Here is a 27,901-nt window from a genome sequence, read left to right as displayed (position 1 = left end):
AAGCTTGTGAGGCTGAGTGACAGCCGAGCTAAACTCCAGCGCTCTGGGGCAGGGGGGCCAGGGTGGAGTGTGGACAAGCAGCAGAGCCACTGACCTCAAACTCCTCTGCGATCCTGGGTCCCTGAAGGAAGAGGCGAGTATTCAGGCTATCCAGGGGGCCAAAGGTGGCAGTGAAGTCCTTGAAGTGGGCAAACACATCGGGGTACATAGCTGCTGAGAGCACATCTTCCGGGGTCACCTCCTCCCCATGCCGGTCTACCAGCTCCTTCTCCAGTGCCTGCAGATCCAGGGGAGGCAGAGAGGCTCCGGGCCGCCCCTCCACCCTCGGCAGGTCCTTCAGTACCTGGGGAACAAAGCGGAGTGTCAGTCCCAATTCCTGCATCCAGCCCCCACCCTCACATCATGCTGGGCCTTCCCTACCTTAGAGCGAAAGGGTTCGGGGAACCCTCCATGGGGGACACCGATGTAGCCCTGCAGGAACTCCACCACGGAGCGGGGGAAGGATAGCTCTTCTGCCTGAGCTTCAGCCTCTGCCCGGCTCAATCCATTCTGCACCATAAACTGGGCCAGGTCCCCCACGATCTTGGAGGAGGGCGTCACCTGAGAAGGCCCTGGAGGTTAGGGTGCCAGGCACCTCAAGGCAGCCAGCAGCAGGTGCATGCAGGGCTGGGTCAGGTAGGAGAGCGCTGGGCAGGGCTCACCTTGATGAGATCGCCCAGCATCTGGTTGGCCTCCACATAGGCCTTCTTGACCTCCTTGAACTTGGAGCCGAGCCCCATGCTGTGGGCCTGGAAGTGCAGGTTGGTGTACTGGCCCCCTGGGATCTCATTCTCATACACATCCGAGTTGCCAGACTTCATGGTGGCCGTGCAGTCGAAGGCCGCGTACAGTCCCCGAGCCCCCTCCCAGTACTCACTGTAGTCAAACACTCGCTCCATGGGCACCTCTGCAGGGAGGCCAGAGTCAGAGGAAGCCTTAGAAATGCATGACTCCTCCAGGACCCAGGGCTAGCTCAGGTCCCATGTCTGACTCAGGTGACAGAAGGCGGCAAGGCCAGAGCAGGGCATCTGGATCCTAGGCAGGTCCAACACTACTGGGACTGGTGGTGGCTGCGGATTGGAGAGGGGTGTGGCCACGGGCTGCTGTTCTTCCTACCTGTGTCCAGGGGAGTCCCTCTGGTACAGGCCACCAGGGCCCCCATGCTGGGCTGTGATGTCATCCCAGACATGGAATCGGCTGCCACATCTACCACATCAGCTCCAGCCTGGGCACAAGCCAGCATGGCTGCCACGCCTGCCCCTGACGTGTCGTGGGTGTGGATGTGCAGTGGGAGGTCGGGGAAGCGGTCCCGGAGGGAGCTGACCAGCATGGTGCAGGCCGTGGGCTTCAGCAGCCCAGCCATATCCTGGAGGAAGTCGGGGAGAGAGATGGTAGAGGGGGCAGGACATGTGCCTGTGGGTGGGGGCATGGTCGGGACAGAGAGGGAGAGATGGACAAGTGGCCCAGGCACCTTGATGCACAGGATGTGGGTGCCAGCTCGCACCAGCTCTTCGGCCAAGCCCATGTAGTACTGCAGTGAGTACTTGGTGCGGCTGGGGTCGGACACGTCGCCGGTGTATGAGATGGCAGCCTCCACCACGCCTCCGGCACTTCCTGCCGCCTCCATGCCCAGCAGCATGTTGGGCAAGTAGTTGAGGGAGTCAAACACGCGGAAGACATCCATGCCATTCTCTTTGGCCACCTCACAGAATCTGCGAGGGTGAGAGCGCCCAGGGCTGAGCCCCACCCCACCTCCCTCTGAACAGTCTTCCCTGGCTCCTTCCTGACCCACTCTACTGCCCCGGGGAATGAGATCTGAGGATCTGGCCTGGCATGGGGTGTGGTATCCACAGGTCGTTGGCGGGGGGCACCCAAGTGTGGACCAGGCCCTGGAGGATCAGCTAGGCCAGTGGCAGCCTGCGGAAGAGGGCACTGAGCAAGGAGTCCTGAGGCCTGGGTTCCAGTCCCAGCCCTGTACCGAGTGACCTGGGCAAGTCTCAGGCCTTCCACTGCCCCAGGAGTGAGGGGGTAATTTAGAATCCTGTTCAGTTCTGCAACTCCAATTCTACACTTCTCGATTATTTCCCAACAGCAGCCCGTGCTGTGTGTGGCCACAGAGAGACTTGGTGTCAGGCCCACTGTGGGGAACAGAGGCCACCACGACGTGGCTCGGTACTCTCTGGGCCACAACAGGTAGTATCTGCCCACCCCACCCCAGGCTCACTTGAAGACCACGTTGTCTGGGTAATTGGTGTAGCCCACAGCGTTGGCCCCCCGCAGCAGCATCTGGAAAGGGATGTTGGGGATGAGCTCCCGGAGCTCCTGCAGCCGCCGCCAGGGGCACTCATACAGGAAGCGCATGGCGACATCAAACGTGGCTCCTGCACAGGAACCAAGAGGCCCAGATCAGCTCTGCGTGTCTGGGGAACTCCGCCAGGCCTTGCAGCCAGCTCTGCAGCCCAAGCCTCTGGCCCCAATACCAGGTCCTGCTCATCTCCGCCGTCCCTGTGTTCCCTGCTCCAACCCCCACAAATTTTTCCCTTGGCTGATCTCTCGGGGGAGACCAGGCTCATTTGTGTCCCTTCTATGCCCCCTTTATAATCCCACCTTCTGTGCATCTCTGTGCTATAATTAACTAACAGGCAAGTGTCTCCTCCTGACCCTGGGCCTCCCAGGATGCACCTGGTTTCAGCTCTGCAACCTCGTGCCAGCACCAGGCCTGGCCAGAGAGGGGGCTGGGCCTTCTTCAGTTCTTCCTCTTTGGTGTTCTTGGTTTTAACGTCTCTAGCTTGTCCCCAGTGGCCTAAGCCTTTGGGATTGGCCACACAGTGGGCACCCAATTCCTGCCAGGTGCTGCGCAGCATGCCAGCCTACCTCCCCAGTTCTCCATGCTGAAGAGCTTGCTGAAGTTGTGGGCAACATAGGGGGCGATCTTTTTGAGATCGTGGGTGCGCACACGAGTGGCCAACAGTGACTGGTGGGCGTCCCTGAAGGTCGTGTCCATCAACAGCAGCCCCTCGTGGTTCCGCACAGCTCGAGCAAAGCCCTCGGGCCCCTCTCGCAGCAGAATGTCTCTGAAACCAGCCGGGGGCGGGCCTAGGGTAGACAGGGGCATTGGTGCCCGTCCTGCAGGTGGCAACCTCTTATCTCCCCCATGAGTTGACAGAATGGATCTCACCTACCTATGGGCACTGCAGGGACAATGGGGTCCGTGGGGCTGGGGCTGGCCTTGACGGGAATCGGGGTGGTTGGGCCGTTTACCATGACATGGCCTGGGGAGAGAGTGGGCAGTGGGTCAGGGTGGGCTGGGCAGAGGCTGAGTAGAGGGCAGCAGTGAGAGTGGCTGGGCTCAGGGACAGGGACACATCCCTCCAGGATCCCCGGGCTTCCAGCTGGCCCCTGTCTTCTCCAAAGCCAGCACCTCCTGGGACCAGGCACTGGGGACCTCTTGAGGGCCACGTGGATGGAAAAGTGGGGTCTCTCAGATCAGGAGCAAGGAGAGTGGTGAATGGGAGGGTGCAGGACAAGAGGACGCAGGGCCAGAATGAGGGCAGGGGTGAGGGGCAGAGGGCACTAGGAAGTTCTTTGGTCATGGGGAGTGGCAAAGAGGTAGGAGCAAGGGATTGGGAAAGGGAGGAGAAGGGTGGGGAGGGAAGGGCAGGGCAGGGCAGTCTCGGGCCAGACCAAGGTAGTGCAACAGCTTTTGGGCCCGGTTCTGCGCAGGCCGCAGCTGGAACAGCTCTGGGTTCTCGTCGATGAACTGGGTGTCCACGGTGCCTGCCAGGAACTGCTGGTTGTTGAGCACATTCTGCAGGAAGGGGATGTTGGTCTGCAGGACAGAGGTGGGTAGGAGGGCGTCACCATGCAGCACAGACAGGGAAGGGAGAGGAGAAAAGGCTGAAGGTGCCACCCCAGGCCAGCACAGCTTCTGGGCCTCACTGCAGAGGGCCACTTCCCCATCCCTCAGCCCTCCCCTTACTCCGGCAGAGTCCCCTAAGCTGTCAGGGGGTGGGCCTGCTCCCTCCATACTTGCTTACCCCGAAGCATGTGCTGAAGGCCACCCCTCCTGCCTCCCGGCAGCCTAGAACAGGCTCAGCCTTTCTTCCAGCAGCGTGGCCCACAGCAGTCACCCTCAACCCCCTGCCCACGCCTCCCGAAAGAGGGCTCTGCCCGCAACAGACCACACTCTGGCACTCTCACTCAGTCACTCCTCCTAGCTGAGTCCAGCGGGCGCGCTCCCGCCTTGCTGCTCGTTCCCTGGGCTTCCAAGCCATCTTGCTCTCCTGTCCTCTTCTTCCCTGGCTCCTCACACATCACAAGCTCCCAGAAGGCCCCGTCCCGGGGCTGCAGTACCAGTGACAGGCTCTGCCTCCAGGGCAAGACCCAGAGGTGCAACTGCCTCCCGGGCCCTTCCTTGTTCACCCATCACATAAGTTCAGCAAGTCCACGGCCAGGCTCCTGCCTGTGCACCCGTCCTCCTGTGCCCAGTGGGTGCCCCACTGTCCCCCCAGTTACCAAAACCTGCATCTCCTCACCCTCACCACCCGCTCCTCCATGCCACTGGTCAACCCAGAGGATTCGACCACAGCCATTTCGGGACCCTGTGACCTCTTCTCCATCTCCAGGCCACACCCTCCACCGCCTTTCTCATCATGGCCACCTCCAGCCACATCACACTTGCCTCGCGCTCCACGCCTTTGCACCTGCCTGGGAAGCTCTCCTTGAACTTCTGAACTCAAAGGCCTTCGTCCTGGCCTCACACCTCGGCAGAGCTGATGCTCACCTTTCCAGCAGGCCCCTGAGGAACGCCCGTGGGCAAGCGCACCCTTCGGCTTCACCTGCTCGTCTGCCTGGGAACCCCTTGGGGGCAGGGCGCTGCCTGGGGCATGTGTCAGTGTGCTTTGTGCACAGGGGCCCTCGGTGCCACTCATTAAATGGCTGGGTGACAACATGAGGCTGGGCCAGGGCGAGTATGACTTAAACGGCCACATGGGGACATGGGGGCCAGCACTGTGAGAGGTGCTCCAAGGCCTGTGAAAGCATGGCCTGTGGCCGTGTAGCGACAGCCCTGGCTTCCACCTCAGAGAAAACATCTCCATGCGTCACTTATTCATGATCCCTGTTGGCACCTTCGACAGGGACTCAAGGCCACCTGGACCTCTCTGAGCTCGCCCTCTCCTCTTGGGCTCCCATCACCTGGAGGCCTGGATAGGAAAGGTGCCTCCCCCCAGCATGTCAGATGCCCAACACAGAGTGGGGCCCTGCCAGCAGTGCCGCACCTGTCTGCCCTTGAGCCTTGCCCCTGCCTCTCCTGAAGAGATGCTGACATTTCAGCTGGGCCAAGGCATGGCACTGGAGAAGGGAGGCAGCTAATGAAACCATCCAAAGAGCCCAGATTGCACATGGTGAGAAGGACCCTTGGAGGCCTCCCTTTCCCACACTGCGTCTCCCTTTTGTAGACGTCTCCCCTTTGTGACTGGCGGGCTGCCCATCCTCTCCTCTGTTCTGTAAGCTCTATGGGGGCAGGAACCAGGCCCATCCGGTTCCTGATCAGCTCAGCTCCCAGCACTGGGCGGCCATGGTGGATGCTGGTAAACATCTATATTTAGAGTGAATTAAAACTTTTTTTTTTTTTTTGAGACAGAGTGTGTCACCTAGGCTGGAGTGCAGTGGTGCAATCGCAGCTCACTGCAACCTCTGGCTCCCTGGTCCATGCGATTATCGTGCCTCATCCTGACAGACGTGCACTACCACGCCCAACTAATTTTTGTATTTTTAATATAGACGGGTTTTGCCATGTTGGCCAGGCTGGTCTCGAACTCCAGGCCTCAAGTGATCCACCCGCCTCGGCCTCCCAAAGTGCTGGGATTACAGGCATGAGCTACTGCGCCCGGTGGAAAACATTTTTGATGGGGAGAAGAGGAACAAAGCCATACCTGGTGCCACTGCACATCAGAGTTGACCTGCACCACGACTGAATCCCCCTCATTTTACAAATGCCACAGCCGAGGCCCAGTGAGTGGTGACAGTGAGAATGGCTTCCGGCTGCCCATAAGCCCCTCACAAGCTGCAGCTGTCCTCCCCTCTCGCCCCTAGGAAATGCTTAAAGTATGTACCATCCATCTCTCCTGACCTACAGGAGGAACTTGTTTTCAGTGGTCGGGTAACGTGCCCAGGACTACACTGCTGTGCCGGCGGGATCAGAATTCCATTCTTGGGTTTCCCCGAGTTTCCTGCCACCTGGTCCATGGGGATCAGGGCTGGAGGGAGGAGAACGAGGATGGCTGAGGTTTAGGTGGCCTAAGGACCAGGAGACACCGGGAGGTGGTGACTTCCCCTGTTTCCCAACTGGCCAGACCGCTGGTGGTGGCGGGCAGCTGGAAGGAGACCAGGCTCGCCGAGCCACCCAAGCCCCAGCTTTCTCCACCAGGAAGCAAGGAACCTCCCCCACCTCACGCCGGGAGCCCTTTCTCTGAGCCGAGCTGGTTCCGAGCCGCTCTTCCAGGAAAATGGCCCGGCGGGGACAGAGCGGGAAGGAGGGGCTGAAGGCGCTGCGAGGACGCACAGCTTCCCACTGCGTGCCCCCGGCCGTTGCGAAGCCGCGCAGCGCAGACCAATCCGGCCCGAGGCGGAGGCCGGTTGGCTCGGAACGCCTGGCCGGCGGGGCGGGCGGGGCAGCTGGGGAGGGAGGGAGAGGCAGCAGAGACAGGGCGGGGCGGCGGGGGCGGGGCGCCTGCCCAGAGGCCGAGCCCTCTCGGCCCCACCCCGCAGCAGCCTTGCCAGTGGGGCCGCCCCAGCCCCCCCACGGCCGAACCCCGTGCCGGTTGGGGACCCTCCACGTGACTCGGTGATGCAGAACGGTTATGACCTTCAGCGTGTGTCTGTGAACGCGAGGGTCCCAGCAACAGTGCGGGTTTGCGCTCGGCCCTGCCCGTGGGTGCAGGGACGTGTGGGTGTGTGGGCATGTGTGGGTGTGCTGGGGAGGGTGCCCAGCGACATGTGACAAAGACTCCCGTCTCTGGGAGATGGTGAAGGGGTCCGCGAGCAGGCGCTTTGTCTGGCTGGCTGCAGAGTGAGGTTCGCGCCGCGGCGGCGGGCGCCCGTGCGGTGCAGGATGCCGGGGCGCCAGGGTGGCCGGGGGCGCGCGCGCCTGTGCCAGGGTGAGTGCGCTGCGGCAGCGCCGGGGGGCAGCGCGGCGGGCCCGCGCCGGCCTGGGCCTCGGGCGTGACTGGGTGCCACCCGTGGGCGCTGCAGCAGCCGCGTGTCCCCGTGACCTCGGGAGCCGGCCCGGGCCCGGGTGGATCCCCGCGCGCCCCTCCCCGTCCGCCCTCCACGTGCGTGTCCGCGGCGCGCGCGCCCGCCGGCGCGCACCCGCTCGCCTGTCGCCGCCGCCACCGCGAACCGCGCTGGGAAAAGGTGCCGGGAACCGAGCGAGCCGGGGCCGCGGGCCCGAGCGCCATGGGCCCGAGGGTGGGCGGCGGGCGGCCGGTCATCCCCGGGCCTCGCCCCCGCGGGAGAGCGGCCAGGAGTCGGCGGGGGCCGGCCGGGCTCGCAGGGAGGCCGGCCCGCGCCCCCTGAGCGACGGACACCAGGTGAGGGGGCCGCCGGGCGCAGCGCGGGGGCCGGCCTGGGTGGGGACACGGACTCCACGGGAGGTTCGGGGGGCGCCTTCTCTGGCGGGGGAGGGGATGGCGCGGAGGGGGGAGGGGGCTGGCGATTCCTGGGAACGCCTGGGAAAGGAAGTTCCGGGACCCTCTCTACTCTCCGTCCTCCTCCGCTTCCTGCCTCATGTCTCACCTTGTGCCCAGCGCCTGGACTCCCCCTTAACTGCTTGGGAAATGTGACCTTTGCTCTGGGGGGCCTGGCCCTGCAGGCCCCAACCTTTCCTCATCCCTGGCGGCCCTCTTGGGCCTCTGACGAGCCCCTCCCCGGGCCAGGCTCACAGAAGCTGGCTTCTGGGACTGTCCTGGGCCCAAGTGGGCACCTGCGCCAGCCCCACCTGTGCCCGGGCTGTGGCCCTTCCCTACAGGGCGCTCACCATGGCCCCGCCGCTCCTGCTGCTGCTGCTGGCCAGTGGAGCGGCCGCCTGCCCGCTGCCCTGCGTCTGCCAGAACCTGTCCGAGTCGCTCAGCACCCTTTGTGCCCACCGAGGCCTGCTGTTTGTGCCGCCCAACGTGGACCGGCGCACAGTGGAGCTGCGACTGGCTGACAACTTTATCCAGGCCCTGGGGCCCCCTGACTTTCGCAACATGACAGGGCTGGTGGACCTGACGCTGTCGCGTAATGCCATCACCCGCATTGGGGCCCGCGCCTTTGGGGACCTCGAGAGCCTTCGTTCCCTGCACCTGGATGGCAACAGGCTGGTGGAGCTGGGTACAGGCAGCCTTCGGGGCCCCGTCAACCTGCAGCACCTCATCCTCAGCGGCAACCAGCTGGGACGCATCGCGCCAGGAGCCTTTGACGACTTCCTCGAGAGCCTGGAGGACCTGGACCTGTCCTACAACAACCTCCGGCAGGTGCCCTGGGCCGGCATCGGCGCCATGCCTGCCCTGCACACCCTCAACCTGGACCATAACCTCATTGATGCACTGCCCCCAGGCGCCTTCGCCCAGCTCGGTCAGCTCTCCCGCCTGGACCTCACCTCCAACCGCCTGGCCACGCTGGCTCCGGACCCGCTCTTCTCTCGTGGGCGTGACGCAGAGGCCTCTCCCGCCCCCCTGGTGCTGAGCTTCAGCGGGAACCCCCTGCACTGCAACTGTGAGCTGCTGTGGCTGCGGCGGCTGGCGCGGCCGGACGACCTGGAGACCTGCGCCTCCCCGCCTGGCCTGGCCGGCCGCTACTTCTGGGCAGTGCCTGAGGGCGAGTTCTCCTGCGAGCCGCCCCTCATTGCCCGCCACACGCAGCGCCTCTGGGTGCTGGAAGGCCAGCGGGCCACGCTGCGGTGCCGGGCCCTGGGTGACCCCGCGCCCACCATGCACTGGGTTGGTCCTGATGACCGGTTGGTTGGCAACTCCTCCCGAGCCCGGGCTTTCCCCAACGGGACCTTAGAGATTGGGGTGACTGGCGCTGGGGATGCTGGGGGCTACACCTGCATCGCCACCAACCCTGCTGGTGAGGCCACGGCCCGAGTAGAACTGCGGGTCCTGGCCTTGCCCCACGGTGGGAACACCAGCGCTGAGGGGGGCCGCCCCGGGCCCTCGGACATCGCCGCCTCGGCTCGCACTGCTGCCGAGGGTGAGGGGACGCTGGAGTCTGAGCCAGCCGTGCAGGTGACGGAGGTGACCGCCACGTCAGGGTTGGTGAGCTGGGGTCCTGGGCGGCCAGCAGACCCAGTGTGGATGTTCCAAATCCAGTACAACAGCAGCGAGGATGAGACGCTCATCTACCGGTGAGAACATGCGCCCCACACCCGGCTGCACTCCTGGTGCCCTCCCTCCGCCCTCTGCTCCCCACAAGGCTTTGCTTTCGCTCCTCCTCTCTCTGGGGCTGAAAACCCCTCCCGGACCATGGCTGCTGGACTCTTGGAGGAGCAGTGGCCTGGCCTGGCTGTCTGAGGGGCTGGAGCTCAAGGGGTGGCAGGAGGACCCCACCCCATGAGATGTCCCAGGTGTCACTGAGCTGTGCAGGCCTCCTCCGGCAGCAGGTGGCGGTTGGGTCTGTCTGAAGCACATGGCCCGCGCCCGCACGCATTATTTCTGCCCTGCTGGTGCCATCCCCCCACCCCATCCCCCTCGCTTGCCTGGGTCCTGTGCCAGTGCACACACCCATCTCCTGGCCACACTCTTGAGCCTGTTTGCCTTCCTGAGTGAATGCAGGAGCCCGAGTGGCCCCCGGGGGAGGGGTGTTTGAAGCTGGGAGCACGGGAGCGGGGAGGTGAGGATGGGGCTAGACCCCAGCCCCCAGCTCTGACCACCTGTCCTTGCCTGCAGGATAGTCCCAGCCTCCAGCCACCACTTCCTGCTGAAGCACCTGGTCCCCGGCGCTGACTATGACCTCTGCCTGCTGGCCTTGTCACCGGCCGCTGGGCCCTCCGACCTCACGGCCACCAGGCTGCTGGGCTGTGCCCATTTCTCCACGCTGCCAGCCTCACCCCTGTGCCACGCCCTGCAGGCCCACGTGCTGGGCGGGACCCTGACCGTGGCCGTGGGGGGTGTGCTGGTGGCTGCCTTACTGGTCTTCACTGTGGCCTTGCTGGTTCGGGGCCGGGGGGCCGGGAATGGCCGCCTCCCCCTCAAGCTCAGCCACGTCCAGTCCCAGACCAATGGAGGCCCCAGCCCCACACCCAAGGCCCACCCGCCACGGAGCCCCCCGCCCCGGCCGCAGCGCAGCTGCTCTCTGGACCTGGGAGACGCCGGGTGCTACGGTTACGCCAGGCGCCTGGGGGGAGCCTGGGCCCGACGGAGCCACTCTGTGCACGGAGGGCTGCTCGGGGCAGGGTGCCGGGGGGTAGGAGGCAGCGCTGAGCGGCTGGAAGAGAGTGTGGTGTGATGCACGGGCAGCTTCCTGTGTGCTCCAAGGGATGAGCCTCGTGGGGCAGAGGGCCCAGGGCGGCCACCTGGCCTGGGAGTCCCTCCCTGGTTTTTACTCTCGGTACCTCAGGCTCCCCTGTGTGCTTGGCGGGGCAGGGAGCCCTTTCCTCGGTTCTGGCCTCCAGACCAGAGTAAGGGGCAGGTCCCTCCAACAGGTGCTCACAGCCACCAAGGCAGGGGCTGCAGCCACCAATTGGGAGTCTTGTTTTTATTTATAATAAAATTGTTGGGGACATCTCAATGCTAGTCTCTGGTCTTGTCTGGCTAGGTCCCCCAAGACGGGAAGATGGGACACAGGCCAGTGGTAGCACACAGACAAGGGAGGGGCTACCGGGCCCTGTGGGGGCAGCCACAGCAGCCTCGGGCCTCCCGGCTTCCTGTCCATGGGGGCGGCCCAGGGCTGTGCCTGGTGTCTCTGGCCTGCAGGAGCATGGGCTTGGGCAGGCGGTCTCCCCTCGCCTGTAAGTGCAAAGAACGCCCCTTCCTGCCAGGTGGGGCCAGGACGTGGTGTCCAGTGTAGAGCCTGGGGAGCACACGTGAGCGCCTTCCCCATGGCGCTTCAGGGGCTGCAGGACAGACGCAGGACTGGACTAAGCAGCAGAAGGAGGTGGGGGACAGTGCAGCCCTTCTGGGAGAAGGGACCTGGGCTGAGCGTACAGTGAAAAGTTCTCATGGCTCCCAGTGCTGACAGCTGTGTCTGCCACCTCCCAGGGCATCTTGTGGACTGGCGAAACGCCATCCCAAAGGAGGAGCAGGGAACCCCACTGCCCTGCCATCAGCCCACGATCCTCTGGAAGGTTCCTGTCAGAACTGTGGGTCCGAGTGGGACGGCAGCTCCCAGCTCAGATGTGATCTGGGCCTTCCAGGGAAGGCGGCCTTTGCCCTCCCTCGCTGCAGGGAGGCAGCCAGATGGGCACACAAGCCCTGCTCTGCTTCCTCTGCTGGGACCCCTGGCCAGGCCCGGGCAGCCTCTGACCTGGCCCAGCCCCTGCAGCCTCCTGAACGATTTGCTTCTAGGCACTGGCTAGGGGGCATGGGCAGATGTGGCCCTCAGCCCTGCAGAGGGTCAGGCTCCCCCAGGTGCTGTATGAGAACTCAGAAGGCAGCCCTGGCACCCCAGGCCACGGCGAACACGCTGCACAGACTCCCTGGTGTTTTCTGTGTGAGGGCCAAGGCACTGCCGCCGGGCAGCCAAGGTGAGGCAGGTGCTGTAAGGCGTACATGTGTGTTCATGTGTGCACGGACCTGGCTCACATGCGTGTGCCTGCCTTCCCAGCCCCAGAACACGCAGCTAGAGGTGGGCTTCGAGAGCCTGGTTTAGATGAATGGGAGCAAGGTCCTCGACAGAGAAGGGTGTGGGGCGCGAACGCCATGGAGGAGTGGGCGGGGGCACGGGACAGCGTGGGTGGGCATGGACGGCAAAGGGACAGGAGGGCCAGGGCTGCCATGCTAGGCACTAGCATGAGGCTCAGGGGGCGGCTACAGCCAGCGGCCTGGTCTCAGTGCACGTTTGGGGAGGACTTAGCACCCCCAGACACCAGAGACACTTATCCTGCTGCTGGCCCCGTGGTCACAGGCTCTAGTGCCCTTTTCTCCACCTGGGGGGCGGAGGACGGTCTAAGGAGGAGGATCTTTCCAGGCCCTCCAGGGTGCAGTGCAGGCACAAGGTCCTATGGCCCAGGGACCATTTTGGCACGTGGGGAGCTGCTGAGGGTGAGAAGGGAGCAGAGGAACTGGGGCACAACCCTGGGAGCCAGCCAGGACCATCAGAGCAACGGGCAGGGGCAGGCGAGGGGGATGGCCTGGGTCACCCCTGCGCATGACCATAGATCCCCTCAACACTGAAGCAGCTGCAGGACATCCCCACCAGGACACCAGGAGCCGCAGCAAAGTGCAGGGGGAGCGCGTGATGTCAGCAGCTGATGTTGCAACACACCTCTGCCTGTGTGCACGACAGGGACCCGCAACAGGGAGGCTGAGAGGCTCCCCACGGAAGGGTAACACTCCCTGGTCTCTAGGAAGCGCGCTGCTTCCTCTCAGGCTGGGAGACAGGCTGGCCACACACAGGCATGGGCCCAGAAGCCTCCAGGGGCTCTTGTGACCAACCAGCCATGTGGACATGTAAGGAGCGACCGCAGGACCCTGAAGGGACAGCACGGCCCACATGCCCCCCGACCTGCCCACCAGCTGCGCCTCAACAACAGGAAGGGCTGGAAGAAGCTGCAAGGAGGACGCGAGGCCAAAGCAGAGGGGCTGGTGCCAGTGCCCAGGACAGTCCACCCTGTGGGGACCCCCAAGAAGATGGGGTGGTAACTCCCACAGGGGCTGAGGGCCAGAGCCCCTGTCCTCCGGCTCTTCTTGCCGTGACACTGACGGTAGCACCCATGGGACATGTGCTGGCTTCAAAGGCCGAGGCAGCATTTGTTGGCTGTGGATTCCTCTCTAGCTACAGATACCAGTAACAGAGCCCAGCAAAGGGCTCTTTGGATCCTAAATACCCATTTAGGGTCCTCATGCCAGGCAGGGTACCCACCAAGGCCACCCAAAGCTAAGCTGAGCTGCCAGCCCACCAAGGGCTGGGTGCTTTGCCTCCTAAGCCTCCTGCTCATGTCTCTGGCTGCGCCCCTGCCCTCAGCTGCCCCGACGCACCCAACACTGTGTGCACCAGGCCAGGTGAGGAGAGCAGGGGGCTGGCGGGGGCCTGACTCAGCGCAAAGTGACCATTTCTACACGGCTTGGGCTCTTGCCCGGGGTGGGGATCCACATTTTCCAGAAATTAAGAATTATCTGGGAGGCCAGGCACAGTGGCTTACACCTGTAATCTCAGCACTTTGGGAGGTCGAGGCGGGTGGAACATCTGAGATCAGGTGTTTGAGACCAGCCTGGCCAACGTGATAAAACCCTGTCTCTACTAAAAATACAAAAATTAGCTAGGCATGGCGGTGGGTGCCTGTATTCCCAGCTACTTGGGAGGCTGAGGCAGGAGAATTGCTTGAACCCAGGAGGCAGAGGTTGCAGTGAGCCAAGATCACGCCACTGCATTCTAGCTTGGGTGACAGAGCGAGACTCCATTTCAAAAAAAAAAAAAAAAAAAAAAAATTATTATCTGGGGAACTTGTTCAAAACACAGGTTCTGGGGCCTTTACCCAAACCTGTGGGATCAGGATTTCCAGAAGGGAGGCCTGATGATATTTAACACACATTCCAGGTGATTCTCACCCCAGAGGGGCAGGAAGCAGTGTGGGTCTTCCTGGAACAAGGTTAGACAGGAGGTGTGTGAGGAAGAGCTCCGGCCAGGCCACTCGCAGGGACTCCTGCAGTGGGGTGCCCAGGTGCCCGCAGAGTCTGCAAACAGCTGGAGTCTGGCATGCAGCTGCAGCTGGGGAGAGCCACTGACCTCGACCCATCAGTCAGGGGCAAGGCTGAGGTGAGACCATGTGCCGGGCCCTTGGTGGGGAGGTGAACGGCTAGGGGAACCTCCAAGGGCTGGGAGCAAAGGCAGGCAGGGGCTGCAGCTCTTACCTTCACACCTCGGACGCGGAACTCCGCAAGGGCTCTGCTCATCTTGGTGGCGGCTGTGGGGTGGTCTTTGCCGTGGGCGATGACTTTGACCAGCAGGGAGTCATAGTGGGGCGAGATGATGGCTCCTTGGAAGGCGGAAGCATTATCCAGGCGGATGCCCATGCCCTCTCCACTCCGGAACACCTGTGGGAAGGGTGAGGCGTGAGGGCCTGCGCCAGAAACTGCAGTCGAAAAGGCCCCACCCATCCCGAGGCTGGCCAGGTGTGCGCCTGGCAGCTGCTGAGAGCTGAGCGTGCAGTGTCCACAGGTGAACCCCAGCTCTGGCTGGTCAGGTTTTGCTCTGTTTCTGCCACCAAACCCAGGAGTGCGTCTCTTCTCTATGTGCCACAGTCACTGCTGCTGGCTCCCTGTGAGGAGCTGGGAGGGGGCAGAGGAGGAAGGGAATGCCTGCCGGGGAGCCGAAGAGGGGCCTGGGCAGGCAGGGGCCGGCCCTGCCTCTATTCCCATGGACCTGCTGCACCTGCCTGAGCAACCTTCTGGCCTTTCAGACTCATCCACGTGTCCATGTGTTTGTTCCACAGCACGGATCGAGGTCTGCTGACCCAGCCACTAAAGGGCCTCACCATGGACTCCCAGACAGCAAGGGGACGCGCAGGCCGGCAACAGGGCCCCCGGAGGACAACGTGTGAGGCAAGAGGTGAGGCGGACCAGGGGGTTTGTTTTTGTTTCTAACAGGGTGGTGGGGAAGGCCTCAACATCCACCCACGCTCCCTTCCTTTCCTTTCCTTCCAGAAGGGAGGATGGGAGGAAGGGAGGGAGAGGAGGCAACGAGGAGGAAGTGGGAGAGGAAACGAAGGGAAAGTGCCAGAGGCAGGAGAGCGCCTGCCCAAGGGTCCACACCCAGCAGGGAAGCAATCCAAGGGCGAGGAGAGGGCAGCGGGGCAGCAAGACAGGGCCAGGGCCAGGGCCAGGGCCAGACAGCGACGGGAGGGGCAGCGGAGAGCAGGAGACAGAGGCGCCAACACTCACACACACAGGTGGCTTGTGCCGCCTGAATGACTCCTGCAGAGAAAGGCTCCCCAGAGGTGGGGGACCCGTCAGGCCCAGGTAAGGAAGAAGGGAAGTAGGGGGACCACCCAGAGGGACTCGGGACACCCACTGCCCATTTCCGCTTCTCAGGGGTAGAGGCCTGTGTTCAATAAAAAGGAACTTAATAAAATATTTAAGGGTGAACACTCAGCTGAGAGCAGGAACTGTCGGCTAAAAATATTCTGTGGTGAGGCAGGCTCTGAAGAGCCAGGCCTTGGAAGTGGGGATGGAGGGAGGCAGAGAAGTCAGGGGCTGCCGGACAGTACTCAGCCTGGGGCTGCCCCCGCCTACAGATTCCTCCAGAAACAGAATGCAGGCGGCCAGCTCCCTGCTGAAGCCACAAGCTCTGCTGCTTCCAGAATCCAGAGAGCTCTGGTTCCTACCCCCAGCCTCCCCAGCCTCCCCTGTCTCAGAAGCCCAGAGCCTGGCCCATATTCATCCTTGCTCCCCTCACCGCCCCTACACAAGCCCGGGGGCCTCTGCCCTGGACTCTTGAGCAGAGCTGGAGCTCCATCAGTGTCTTGCCTCCTTTGGGGCTCAGGCCCCTGGATAGGGAGCAAGTCCCCAGCACAGCTGGCAAGGTGCTGGTAGCACGTGCAGGGCTGGGAACAGGCACTGAGTAGGCCACAGGGCTCCTGCCGACAGCTGGGACCAGAGGCTGGGGAGATGGGATTCGGAGGTCAATGACTGGGTCCCAGTGCTGAGAGGAGGGAAGGTACAAGGAGCCCTCCTGGAGAAGGCACCAGTCTTGTTGTGCTGAGGAGCCTGCCCCGGGCTGCCTCAGCGCCCCTGACACCAGCTCTCTCCCGCCACCAAGGCCGCCGTCTCACAGCCCTGAATCCGCCTCTTCGTCTCCCTCCTGTGCCGCCATCTCCGACTCCCTCACCCATCCTTGATGGGCCCCTGAGCTCGGCTAAGACTCCATTGGGACCTCTGGGCCCAGTCCTTTGCTGCCCCCACCCCCAGGTCCTGCCTTGCTGGCCCCTCCCTCAGATGGGAGATGGAGCTTGGGCAGCAAGGCGTGGGGCTCCTGTGGGAGCTGGAGGGTCAGGGGCTGGCTTTGTGTCTGGGTCCCTGCGTTTTGCTCCAGCAAGCTGGCCTGCTCCGCGCTCCCGCCCTCATGACTTCCTCCTGGCCTGGATGCCCGGTGGTCTCTTCCCCTGGGAGGCACCGCCCCTCCTCCAGGCACTGCCTGCCTCCGTGTACTCTACGCCCAATTCAGAGCCCACATGCGGGTCCTCCCTAACTGCCGGGCTGTGGCAACTTGGCGCCGCAGCCCCAGGCACCGGGCAGAACCTGTGCACAGGGGAGCTGGCATCTCCCTCTGCTCGAGTGCTGCCCACCTCAATGCGGCCAGTGTCCGGCTGGAAGCTGCGCGCGGGGTCCTCGGTGGTGACCCGGCACTGGATGGCACAGCCGTTGATGCGGATGTTCTCCTGCCGCAGGCCCAGGTCGGGTAGGCTCCTGCCTTCAGCCACGTGGATCTGAGCATGGACCAGGTCTACACTGTGGGGCATGGGGAGGAGCGAGGAGAGGACAGGAGAAGAAGGGGAACATGAGGCGGGGGATGGATGAGGGGCACTGCAGCTAGGGGGGCGTCCACACACAGTGCGACCCCTGCCCATAGCTCTGGGCCAGCCTGAACAACCAGCTCCTCCCAGCCAGTGGCTCCACAGCCCCCTGCCCTGCTCCCACCAGGAGCAGACTAAACTACACTGTGCTTGGCAGCTGGAGAGGGCCCGCTGAAATACCAGGACCACCTGCTCCCGCACCCCTGACTCAAGACGCCGTCCCCGCAGCTCCTCCCAGTACTCTGCCTCCTTCTTCCTTAAGGTCTGTTTTCCCTACTCCCCTAAACACCCCCTTGGTAAAGCCTAGATGTGAAGCCTCAGCAGATCTCCAGGTCAGAGGGCCAGGATAGCTCCTTCTTGGGGCCATATGTGCTGTGCTGTGTGGGTGGCTGTGAGGGGGGCAGTGTGCAAGAGAACAGGTGCTGTGAAGGCTGAGCTCCTCGAAACAGCAACCACAGCTGTGAGAGGGCTGCACAGTGGGTGCTGGGTCAGGACCTGTCTTTCTGGGGCCTGTTTTCCCGCTGGGCTTGTGCCCAAAACCCCCTAGAGATGCTTGGAGAGTGCAAGCTTCCCCAGCTCTGCAGGGTTTTCCAAGCTCAGCCTTACTGCTCCTAAGGGCAGTCACAAGTCCAAGTGGAACAGCTGTTTAAAAAAACAAACAAACAAAAAAAACAGACCAGGCACCACGGCTCATGCCTGTAATCCCAGCACTTTGGGAGGCCAAGGTGGGTGGATCACACGAGGCCAGGCCTTCAAGACCATCCTGGCCAACATGGTGAAACCCTGTCTCTACTAAAAATACAAAAATTAGGCCTGGTGGTGCACGCTGTAATCCCAGCCACTTGGGAGGCTGAGGCAGGAGAATCACTTGAACCCAGGAGGCAGAGGTTGCAGTGAGCTGAGATGGCACCACTGCACTCCAGCCTGGGCAACAGAGAGAAAGAAAAACACTCAAGGTTTTACATGTATTGCCACTGAGGCTTGTGGTGCAGGCGGCCTGGAACCTACGCTGGCAGGATTTCCCCGTGGTCCTGCTGCCTGCCGGACCACTTCGCAGCAGAGATAGCTCCCACTCAGTGCCATGGGCCAGGCTGCGCTCCTCCCATGCTTCATCTCCACCACAGTGCGCCGAGAGCCCTGTCATTCCCACCAGAGGAGGAGCTCGAGGGTCAGAGAGGCTGGAGCTCACCCAAGCTCCATGTGGCTCAGGACCTGAGAGCACCTGAGCCCCAATCTGCCTGACACAAAGCCGTGCTCCAGAGCAGACAGACTCCCATTCCTAATAGGATGCTCTAGACAGACCCAAGACCAACGAGTTCACAGCCGCTTGAGGGGGAAAAGTCTCACTGGGCTAAAGTGTTGGCCTTGTCTCTAAGCTTCTAAGGAGAGGGAGGGGCCTCCATGCCCCTGGCAGGCCACAGCAGCCAGTCCAGCAGCATCCTCAGTCTCAGGTGGGGTCGGGACTGGGGGCAGAACTGGGGTCAGAGACGCTCCACAGTGAGATGGGCTGGCCCAAAGCCAGCATCAACAAATTACATGGCTCAAAATAGAGACCTTGAAGGGGCGAGGGCCATCGTGACTGTCATTTAGAAACCAGGCACATTTTTAAAATGTCATCCGCAGTGCCTGCAGGGGGCATGGTAGTGCCACCTCTCTAGAGGGCTGTTCCGAGGGATGCTGCCTATCCTTCAATCAGATAATCCTGTTGAAGGGTTTACCCTCAGAACTCTTCAGAGCTGAAGCCAGACATTCGGGCACACATGATAACTGACACGCTTAATAACCACCAGAGCCAGACACAACCTAATTGCCTAACAATCGAGGACTATGTAAGTTAAGAAATATACGCAAGACGGAATAGTACGCAGCCACTAAAAGTATTCAGAGAGAATTATGGCCTGGGGAAATGCCTTCAACAAATATTAAATTTGAAAAGTAGAATAAAAATTCTATATAAAACATCTCAATTGCATTAAACTATGTCTCTAGTAAAGCAAGTAAACCGGGAAAGCAGCAAACCAAAGACAACCGGAGAGGCCTGGGTTCCAGCGCCAGCTGTGTGAGCCCGAGCAGCTCTCCAAATGTCTCTGAGCCTTGCTTTCCTCCTGACAGATGGGAGCACCTGGGCCTGAGCAATCGGCAGCGTCCTGACAGACAGGAGGGCGGTCAGTCATTTTTATTTGCTCCTTTGTGCTGATCTTTATAATAACCATGTAATGCTTTTAGAGTAATGACTTTTAAAACACTAAGTACCTGGATCCCCATTGCTCTCCACCCATGTGGGGAGTGAGTGAGCCCCTGGCTGCCCCCAGGAGCCACTTCGCCTGCACTTTATGCAAAACCTAGAGGCCGCGCGTCCTGCCCCGCCCACCCGCCTGCCCGCACTCACTCGGTGATCTCCTCCGTGACTGTGTGCTCCACCTGCAGGCGGGAATTGACCTCGATGAAGTAGTGCTTGCCATGCCTGTCCACCAGGAACTCCACGGTGCCCGCGTTCTCGTAGCCCACCTGTGGGGGCAGCTGCGTGAGCAGGGGGCGCACAGGCAGGACCTGGGCGAAGTGACTGGACCCAGGACAGGGATTCCATCCCACCCACTGGGTTGGCTCCGTAAAAGAACGGACTGCGGCAAACCCTGCCCCCAAAGATGGCAGGCAGACCCCAGGGCTCGGGCCTGGACACGTCCCCCAAGTAGTCCACTGGGTTCCAGGGTTCCCGGAGCCACAGATGGCTACACCCAGCTCATCTGGGAAGAGACATGGGCAGAAGCCTCCGCCCACCCCAGTCTCGGCACCTTGCCCTGCTGCCTCCAGGGCTTGCCCGCCAAGGCTGTGTCATCCACTCAGAGCCGGAGACCCAGGCTTCTCCCAGCACCTGCTTCTGCTTGGAGGTGTTTTCAGAAAGTCCCCTTCTAGTCTACTGCGCAGTCACCTCTGGCCACCACCACCCAAAGAAATTCATTTGAGAGGTACCAACAGATAATGACTCTAACTCAAGTTTCAGCCCTAATTCCAGTTTCACTTTTGGCCCCATCAAAACCACAAACCAGATTGAATCACCTCCCTCAAACCTGTTATGGAATGTGAAATAGTATAAGCCAGTGAATAAGACCTGATTCCTGAGGTAAACCAAACCTCAGCTCTAAACGTGACCCTGGTCAATGCCTCGCGTTAGCTGTGGCTGAGGCCTTGCTGCAGAGCGCACATCCCGGCCTTCAGCCTGGGGAGGTGACAGCATCCTCCGCTGCCTATAGGCCGGGCAAGAAGAGTGGGCAGGACCCCGCTGCATGCCTGGCCACAGCAGATGCTCTCCAGGCCAGGCCTAGGGCAGGTTGCTGTGGGAGATAGCTTACCTCAGCCTCCTCCACAGCCCAGGACCCCCCGACCAAAGCTCCCAGAAGAGCAGAGATGGGCAGAGGGTGCACAGCAAGGAAACAGATCATAATACACACGATGTAGGAGACCGAAGCACGTGAGGGAGGACTGCCTTTATAATGGCCCTCAATTGTGACAGAATCCACGGAATCTCATTCTCCTGACGACAGGGACGAGCCGGTGCCACAGAGAAGCCAGCTCTGTGTAGCAGCAGGGCTGAGGAGGTGGCTGGGGCTCCTTCCCTCCCTCTTCTCAGCCATCCTGGACTCTAAGCTTGGCCTCTGGGCCAGGTGCCTCAAATGCACATGGAAAGGATGCCATGGACACATTTCTGGCCCCTGAGAGAGTCCTTCACCCTCTTCTCCCCTTCCCCCACCAACGCCCCACTGAGAGGCCTGCCGGCCTGTGAGCACAGGCTCCTGTCCCCACGGGAAGCCCACCCTTCACCTGCTTAGCGAGTTTCACAGAGTCGCTGGTGAGCCGAGTCCGAAGCTGCGGGTCCAGGTGGGCGGCGGGGGCAATCTCGACCACCTTCTGGTGCCGCCGCTGGATGGAGCAATCTCGCTCGTACAGGTGCAGGATGTTCCCATACTGGTCCCCTGGGGAGGGAGGTAAACTGGGCTCAGCTTTTCCTGGAATCTACACGTCTCCTAAATGCCCCTACCAACCCCACATAACCACTGTGGCCAGTCAGTGCTGGCTGCCAGCAGTACAGAGGCTGCCAGGAGAGACACCAGCACCACCAAGGCTGCAAGGACCAGCTGCCAGCTCGGCCCCTAGAGCCCACTTTCCAGAGTCCTCTGTCCTCAAGGCCAGCCGCTGTGACCCCACCAGGACTGGACCTCTCAGCTCCTGCCTCCAGCTGCCCCAGGCGGGGCGTCAGGACCACTCACCCAAGATCTGCACCTCGATGTGGCGCGGTTTCTCAATGAACTTCTCCACGAACAGCGCCCCGTTCCCAAAGGCGGCCAGAGCCTCTGAGTAGGCCCGGGTGTAATTCTCCTCCAGCTCCTGTGAGGGCGGGCGGGGGCCAGGCAGACATGGGACCCCACGGCACTACCTCTCCCCTGCCACGAACCCCACCCACTTTCCAGATCCCTGAGTGGTCCACCCCTGCCCCCACAGCAGGCTGCCCTGCCCTGCTCCCAGCCCTGGGCATCTTCACTCACCTCATAGCTGTGCACGACCCTCATGCCACGGCCTCCACCCCCATAGGCCGCCTTAAAGATAATGGGGAAGCCGTAGGTGTTGGAGAACTCATGGGCCTCATGCAGGGACGTGATGGGGGCATCTGTGCCAGGGACGACAGGGACACCTGTTGGGGGAGAGGTGTGGGGGAATCTCTGTAACGGGCAGGAATCCCTGCCACCTCTCCCTGCTGGACCCTCTCCAGGGGCTGCGTGGCCACCCCTTGCTTGCCCATTATATTCACCCGCAGCGATGGCGATGGCCCGGGCCTCCACCTTGTCTCCCATCTTGCGGACCACTTCTGGGCTCGGCCCAATAAACCGGACCCCTGCATCCTGGCAGGCCTGGGCGAAGTCCGCTCGCTCAGAGAGGAACCCGTAGCCAGGGTGCACTGCATCCACGTTGTTCTCCTGCGGGTGGGAGTCAGGGAGAGGACGGTACCCTTCAGTCCCTTCCAAGGCCTCGGCCAGCCTCTTCCCCTGCCTCACCTGCTGAGCTCCATCCATTTACCCACCCATGCCCAGAGACGCTGAGCACACCAGCCTCAAGAGACCCCCGCGGCAACTAAGACTCCCTGGTCCCTGCTGTCCAGGCCCAGCCAGGCCGCTGGGCTCACCTTGGCCACCTTGATGATGTCTGGGATGTGCAGGTAGGCCTGCACGGGGGCCAGGCCGCGGCCGATGAGATAGGCTTCATCTGCTTTCTGCCGGTGCATCTGGCCCGTGTCCTGCTCAGAGTAGATGGCTACGGTGCGGATGCCCAGCTCCGTGCAGGCCCGGAACACACGGATGGCAATCTCACCTAGAGGGCAAAGAAATGAGAAGTTAGATTCCTAGGTCCTAGGAGAAGCAGAAAGGGGAGTGGGGAGCCAGGGCCTGGAGCAGAGTGGGAGAGGAACGCCAAGGCTGGGGCCGGCCACGAGGCTCCTCTCACCGGCCCCACTGGTGCTCACCTCTGTTGGCCACCATGACTTTCTTGATGGGCTTATACTCCAGGCGCCGGACATTTGGAGAGGCAGCGGGGGCGGTGGAGGTTCGGCGGATTCCCAGGAGCCTCAGGCCCCCATGGACTGTTCGGAACTTCAGCATCTGGGGAGCGAAGTCAGAGCCCAGGTTAGTGCAGCCTCAGCACTGAGGTTCCCCAGAATGAGTGAGGGCCCTCCCCAACCCCACAGTGGCCCCACAGAAAGGCCAGCACCATCTACCTCCTGGATGCCTGGCCAAGCCCAACATTTCCTGGCTCTAGAGAAGGGAGCAAATCCAAACCGAAATGGAGCCCCCGGCTCACCCTGATGTTCTAACTGTGACTTTCTTGTTGTAGAGACAGGGTCTCCCTATGTTGCCTAGGCTGCTGGCAAATGATCCTCCCGCCCCAGCCTCCTGAGGCAGTGTTTTTGTCCATTCTGCGAATGGACATTTGGGAGCTCATTGAGGTCAATGGTGAAAAAGCAAATATCCCAGGATAAAAACTAGAAGGAAGCTATCTGAGACACAGCTTTGTGATGTGTGCATTCATCTCGCAGAATTAAGCCTCTCTTTTCATTCAGCAGTTTGGAAACACTGTTTTTGTAGAATCTGCAAAGGGATATTTGGGAGTGCATTGTAGTTAAGACTACAGGTGTGAGCCACCGTGCCCAGCATAAAATGCACTATAACTTTTTTTTTTTTTTTTTTTTTTTTTTTGAGACGGAGTCTTGCTGTGTCACCCAGGCTGGAGTGCAATGGCCAGATCTCGGCTCACTGCAAGCTCCGCCTCCCGGGTTCACGCCATTCTCCTGCCTCAGCCTCCCGAGTAGCTGGGACTACAGGCACCCGCCACCTCGCCCGGCTAGTTTTTTTTTTTTTTTTGTATTTTTTATTAGAGACGGGGTTTCACCGTGTTAGCCAGGATGGTCTCGATCTCCTGACCTCGTGATCCGCCCGTCTCGGCCTCCCAAAGTGCTGGGATTACAGGCTTGAGCCACCGCGCCCGGCCCAAATGCACTATAACTTTTAAAAGTATCAGGTCGGCCCATCCTGGCTAACACAGTGAAACCCCATCTCTACTAAAACAAAACAAAAGAAAACAAAGAAAAAAAAAAATTAGCCAGTCATGTTGGCCGGCGCCTGTAGTCCCAGCTACGCGGGAGGCTGAGGCAGAAGAATGGTGTGAACCAAGGAGGCAGAGCTTGCAATGAGGTGAGATCGCACCACTGCACTCCAGCCTGGGTGACAGAGCGAGACTCCGTCTCAAAAAAAAAAAAAAAAAAAAAAAAAAAAGTATCAGGTCGGGTGTGGTGGCTCACGCCTGTAATCCCAGCACTTTGGGAGGCCGAAGTGGGAGGAGCACCTGAAGTCAGGAGTTCAAGACCAGCCTGGCCAACATGGTGAAACCCTGTCTCTACTAAAAATACAAAAATTAGCCAGGCATGGTGGCACATGCCTGTAATTCTAGCTACTCGGGAGGCTGAGGCACGAGAATCGCTTGAACCTAGAAGACAGAGGTTGCAATGAGCTGAGATTGCACCACTGCCCTCCAGCCTGGGTGACATCAAGACTCTTTCTCAAACAAAATAAAGTATAATACTTCAGGTTGGGCATGGTGGCTCACACCTGTAAACCCAGCACTTTGGGAAGCCAAGGCAGGTTTGTTTGAGCTTAAGAGTTTGAAACCCATCTGGGCAACATGGCGAACCCTGTCTCTACAGAAAATACAAAATTTAGCCAGGCGTGGTGGCACACACCTGTAATCCCAGCTACTTGGGAGGGTGAGGCAGGAGAATCACTTGACCCTGGGAGTTGGAGGTTGCAGTGAGCCAAGACTGCACCACTGTACCAGTCTGGGTGACAGAGCAAGACTCCATCTTAAAAAAAAAAAAAAAAAAAAAAAAATATATATATATATATATATATATATATATATATATATACACACATACATATTTAAATCAACTGATGACAACTTATATCCCTGAATGCAGAGAGGCTTCAGAGGTTGGCCAGTGCTTCATTTGTAAAATGAAGGAAACCAAGGTGCAGTGGAGACTAAAAAGACAGCTGCCCAGCGCAGAGCCCAAGCCAAACCAGATGCAGTCTTTTCACCCCTACATTTGGGCCTCATCAACCATCTGATTCATTTCTTTTCTTTTCACCCCTGCATCTGGGCCTCATCAACCATCTGATTCATTTCTTTTCTTTTCACCCCTGCATCTGGGCCTCATCTAACCATCTGATTCATTTCTTTTTTTTGAGACAGAGTCTTGCTTTTGTTGCCCAGGCTGGAGTGCAATGGCATGATCTCCACTCACTGCAACCTCCGCCTCCCGGGTTCAGGCAATTCTCCTGCCTCAGCCTCCCAACTAGCTGGGATTAGAGGCGTGCACCACCATGCCCAGCTAATTTTGCTTTTGTTTTGTTTCTTTTCTTTTCTCTTTTTTTTTTCTTGAGACAGAGTCTTGCTGTGCCAACAGGTTGGAGTACAATGGCGTGATCTTGGCTCACTGCAACCTCCGCCTCCTGGGTTCAAGTGATTCTCCTGCCTCAGCCTCCCGAGTAGCTGGAATTACAGGCACCTGCCACCATACCCAGCTAATTTTTGTATTTTTAGTAGAGATTGGGTTTCACCATGTTGGCCAGGCTGGTCTCGAACTCCTGACCTCAGGTGATCCATCTGCTGTGGCCTCCCAAAGTGCTGGGATACAGGTGTGAGCCACCACGCCTGGCTGTATTTTTAATAAAGATGGGGTTTCACCATGTTGGCCAGGCTGGTCTTGAACTCCTGACCTCAAGTGGTCCACCTGCCTCAGCCTCACAAAGTGCTAGGATTACAGGCGTGAGCCACCACACCCAGCCCATCTGATTCATTTCTTAGAAAAAGTTTAAAACACTTAGCCATTTTGTTTTAAATAAGGAACACAAAAACGTACTCAAGAAATGAAACAAATATTGCAAAAACCGGCCAGATGCGGTGGCTTACGCCTGTAATCCTAGTACTTTGGGAGGCCGAGACGGGCGGATCACGAGGTCACAAGATCAAGACCATCCTAGCTAACATGGTGAAACCCCGTCTCTACTAAAAAAAGACAAACAACTAGCCGGGCGAGGTGGCGGGCGCCTACAGTCCCAGCTACTGGGGAGGCTGAGGCAGGAGAATGGCGTGAACCCGGGAGGCGGAGCTTGCAGTGAGCTGAGATCTGGCCACTGCACTCCAGCCTGGGCGACAGAGCGAGACTCCGTCTCAAAAAATAAAAAATAAAAAAATTAAAAAAAATAAATAAATAAATTAGCTAGGCGTGGTGGCGGGTGCCTCTAGTCCCAGCTACTTGGGAGACTTAGGCAGGAGAATGGTGTGAACCTGGGAGGCGGAGCTTGCAGTGAGCCGAGATCAGGTCACACTGCACTCCAGCCTGGGCGACAGAGTGAGACTCCGTCTCAAAAAAAAACAAAACCTTGCAAAAACCTTAGTGCCATATTATAGCGAACAACATGGAAAAAGGGAAATAAAGACAGAAGAAAAAAAAGAGAAGAAATAAGGAAGTAAGTAGAAGAAAGAGAAGAGGAGGAGGAGGAAAGACCCACAGCCAGGGGAGAGAAACAGAAAACCCCAATGGGGACAGACCCTATGCCAGGCACAGTCTAGGCCTCAGGAGTTGAGAACACAACAGTGAAGGGTTCTGCTCATGGAATATAAATGGCAGTGAAAGGAGCAAAGCAAAGAAAAACAAGACACAAATAAGAACATTTCAGATCACAAGAGCCTGGAAGATAAGAAACAGGTGACATTTCGCGAATTATCTGGGGCGGGTGCAGGGGTTTGGGGGCTGGATATTAGAAAAGGCCTCTCGGAGGCGGGGACACAGAAGCTGGGACCTGGATGGGGAGAAGAAGTTGGCCATGCACAGATCCGCAGAGAAAGCTCCAGGAAGAAGGGATAGCGACTGCGAAGTTCTCAGGAAGAACAGGCTTGGTGCTGTCCCGAGAGAGGGAAGTGTGAGCCCGTGGCCTGAGGTGGGGCTGCAGCCATGGACAGGGCCCAATGGTCAAGGCCTCCTTTGAGTCACGGACAGGACAGGAGGGACGTGATCAATGCACAGTGGAAAGGCTCTCTCTGGACTGGCGAGCAGCGGGGGCTGGCAGATGACACATGTCTGGGGCAATTCGGAGCCTGAGCTGAGAGACACGGAGCCTCTGACAGGGGGAAGCCATGGGCGGGGCTGGGGAAATGTCTGGGGTATGACAGACAAGATTTGTCGAGAGACCTACCATAGAAAGCAAGGTAGAGGAAGAAATCCTGCCCTGCATGGGTGCGTGGAGATGACTTTTCCGGCTATAAGAAGGGCAAGACAGAACAGGCGGGGCTGGGAGTGAGGCAAGCTCACAGAGGGGGAAGAGCAGGGCCAAGACCCTGGGCGGTATCACAGGCGCGGTGGTGTCTGAAGCCAGGGAGCGAACAACCTGGGAGAAGTGGGTCAGGCCTGTGCCTTCGGGCCCACTGGAGTTGAGAGTCTGGTCGAAGAGCCAAGAAGGAACCCAGGGGGGATGCCTGGAGGAGAGGGACGCACAGGTCGCTGGGCAGAAGCAAGCAGCTCCAGGAGGATGGGGTACGAGCTGGGCGGAGCATGACTCCCAGAGGCAGGGTAAGATGGGGGCTGGGAAGGGGCCACTGCGGTGACCAGGAGGCACCCAGGTCACACCTGGTTATGGTGAACGTAGGTAGAGTAACCTTGCTGGGCTCTGGGCTCCTCTTTCTAAAATATACCGTGTCCTTATTAATTGCACAGTGGAGAAACCTGGCGGACACCACGGTGGTCGAGAGATGAAGGTTAACCTCACTAGCACCGAAGAGACACCACGCACCTCCTGATGGGGCTCCTGCCACCGTGCACAGCCCGAATTTAATCACGAGAAAGCAAGGGGCAAACTCAAATTCAGCGAAATTCCACAGAATAACTGGCTTGGACTCTTCAAACATGTCAAAGGTCGTGAGAGACAAAGACACAAGAACGGTTTCAGATGAAAGGAGACCACAGCAACAATGGTGAGAGCCACACACAATCCTGGATTGGATCTGGGTTTCTGTTGCTAAAAGGACATCAGGAGACAACAATACAATAAGGTCTGCAAGTGAAAGAGGATTGCGTTGATGTCAATTTCCTGATCTTGATCACTGGACTGTGGTTATGTTAGAGAACATCCTCATTCTTAGGGAAAAACACTGAGGAACTCAAGGGTCCAGGAGCACCATGCCTGCAATTTACACCCACTCACGTGGTTCAGGGAAAAAACGAGAACAATGAAGCAAATGCTAGTATTGGGGGAACTGGGGTCAGGGGTATGAGAATTCTTTGTCTTACTCTTGCAAATTTACTGGAAGTCTGAAATCATTTCAAATTGACAAGTGAAAAAAACCAAACCCACCGCTAATACTGCTGGAGGAGATAACCTTAGGGAGTGCATGGCCCAGCACCTGCTGCTCAAGAGGTGCTGGAAGCACCAGTGAGGAACTCAGGTGTGGAGACACACCCTGCTCAGAGCAGGATGGAAGTCAGACGTTATCACCCTGCTATCTCCCAAAGGCAGATCTACAATCCTCTAAGCCCTGCTCCAGGTGGGT

The 27,901-nt window shown here is 59.8% G+C and overlaps 2 protein-coding genes and 1 long non-coding RNA gene across 9 annotated transcripts in view; 1 reads left to right on the top strand and 2 right to left on the bottom strand.

Moving 5' to 3' along the window:
* Positions 1–27,901, bottom strand: part of PC (pyruvate carboxylase) — a 109,134-nt gene that overhangs the window by 991 nt on the left and 80,242 nt on the right. For all 7 annotated transcript variants that reach the window (XM_050756579.1, XM_050756581.1, XM_050756583.1 and 4 more), the window contains 18 exons: positions 22,263–22,398; positions 21,927–22,111; positions 21,555–21,720; positions 21,292–21,437; positions 21,016–21,133; positions 20,570–20,721; positions 19,140–19,258; positions 16,523–16,685; positions 14,091–14,273; positions 3,724–3,868; positions 3,222–3,311; positions 2,914–3,135; positions 2,264–2,420; positions 1,511–1,751; positions 1,156–1,405; positions 702–946; positions 421–600; positions 95–343 (listed from right to left, as the gene is read on the bottom strand). In XM_050756579.1, coding sequence (XP_050612536.1) covers positions 95–343; positions 421–600; positions 702–946; positions 1,156–1,405; positions 1,511–1,751; positions 2,264–2,420; positions 2,914–3,135; positions 3,222–3,311; positions 3,724–3,868; positions 14,091–14,273; positions 16,523–16,685; positions 19,140–19,258; positions 20,570–20,721; positions 21,016–21,133; positions 21,292–21,437; positions 21,555–21,720; positions 21,927–22,111; positions 22,263–22,398 — 3,147 coding nt within the window. The remainder of the gene's footprint in view (positions 1–94; positions 344–420; positions 601–701; positions 947–1,155; positions 1,406–1,510; positions 1,752–2,263; positions 2,421–2,913; positions 3,136–3,221; positions 3,312–3,723; positions 3,869–14,090; positions 14,274–16,522; positions 16,686–19,139; positions 19,259–20,569; positions 20,722–21,015; positions 21,134–21,291; positions 21,438–21,554; positions 21,721–21,926; positions 22,112–22,262; positions 22,399–27,901) is intronic.
* LOC126935439 (uncharacterized) lies at positions 3,875–6,623 on the bottom strand. Its single transcript, XR_007719244.1, has 3 exons — positions 6,491–6,623; positions 6,156–6,299; positions 3,875–4,837 (listed from the first exon to the last, which is right to left on the bottom strand). It is a non-coding gene; the product is annotated as an uncharacterized LOC126935439 (long non-coding RNA).
* Positions 7,399–10,809, top strand: LRFN4 (leucine rich repeat and fibronectin type III domain containing 4). Its single transcript, XM_050756630.1, has 2 exons — positions 7,399–9,427; positions 9,969–10,809. The coding sequence occupies exons 1-2, from the start codon at positions 8,079–8,081 to the stop codon at positions 10,525–10,527; spliced, it is 1,908 nt and encodes a 635-aa protein (XP_050612587.1). The 5' UTR covers positions 7,399–8,078; the 3' UTR covers positions 10,528–10,809.

Source organism: Macaca thibetana, chromosome 14 (genome assembly GCF_024542745.1).
Source record: "Macaca thibetana thibetana isolate TM-01 chromosome 14, ASM2454274v1, whole genome shotgun sequence".
Taxonomy (NCBI): Eukaryota; Metazoa; Chordata; class Mammalia; order Primates; family Cercopithecidae; genus Macaca; species Macaca thibetana.
The sequence above is the reverse complement of the archived record's forward strand: the minus strand, read 5'-3'. Positions and strand labels throughout refer to the sequence as shown.

Coding starts and splice junctions, on each gene's coding strand:
- LRFN4 (XM_050756630.1), top strand. CDS start 8,079: ATGGCCCCGCCGCTCCTGCTGCTGCTGCTGGCCAGTGGAGCGGCCGCC. Junction 9,428..9,968: donor GATGAGACGCTCATCTACCG/GTGAGAACATGC, acceptor CCTTGCCTGCAG/GATAGTCCCAGCCTCCAGCC.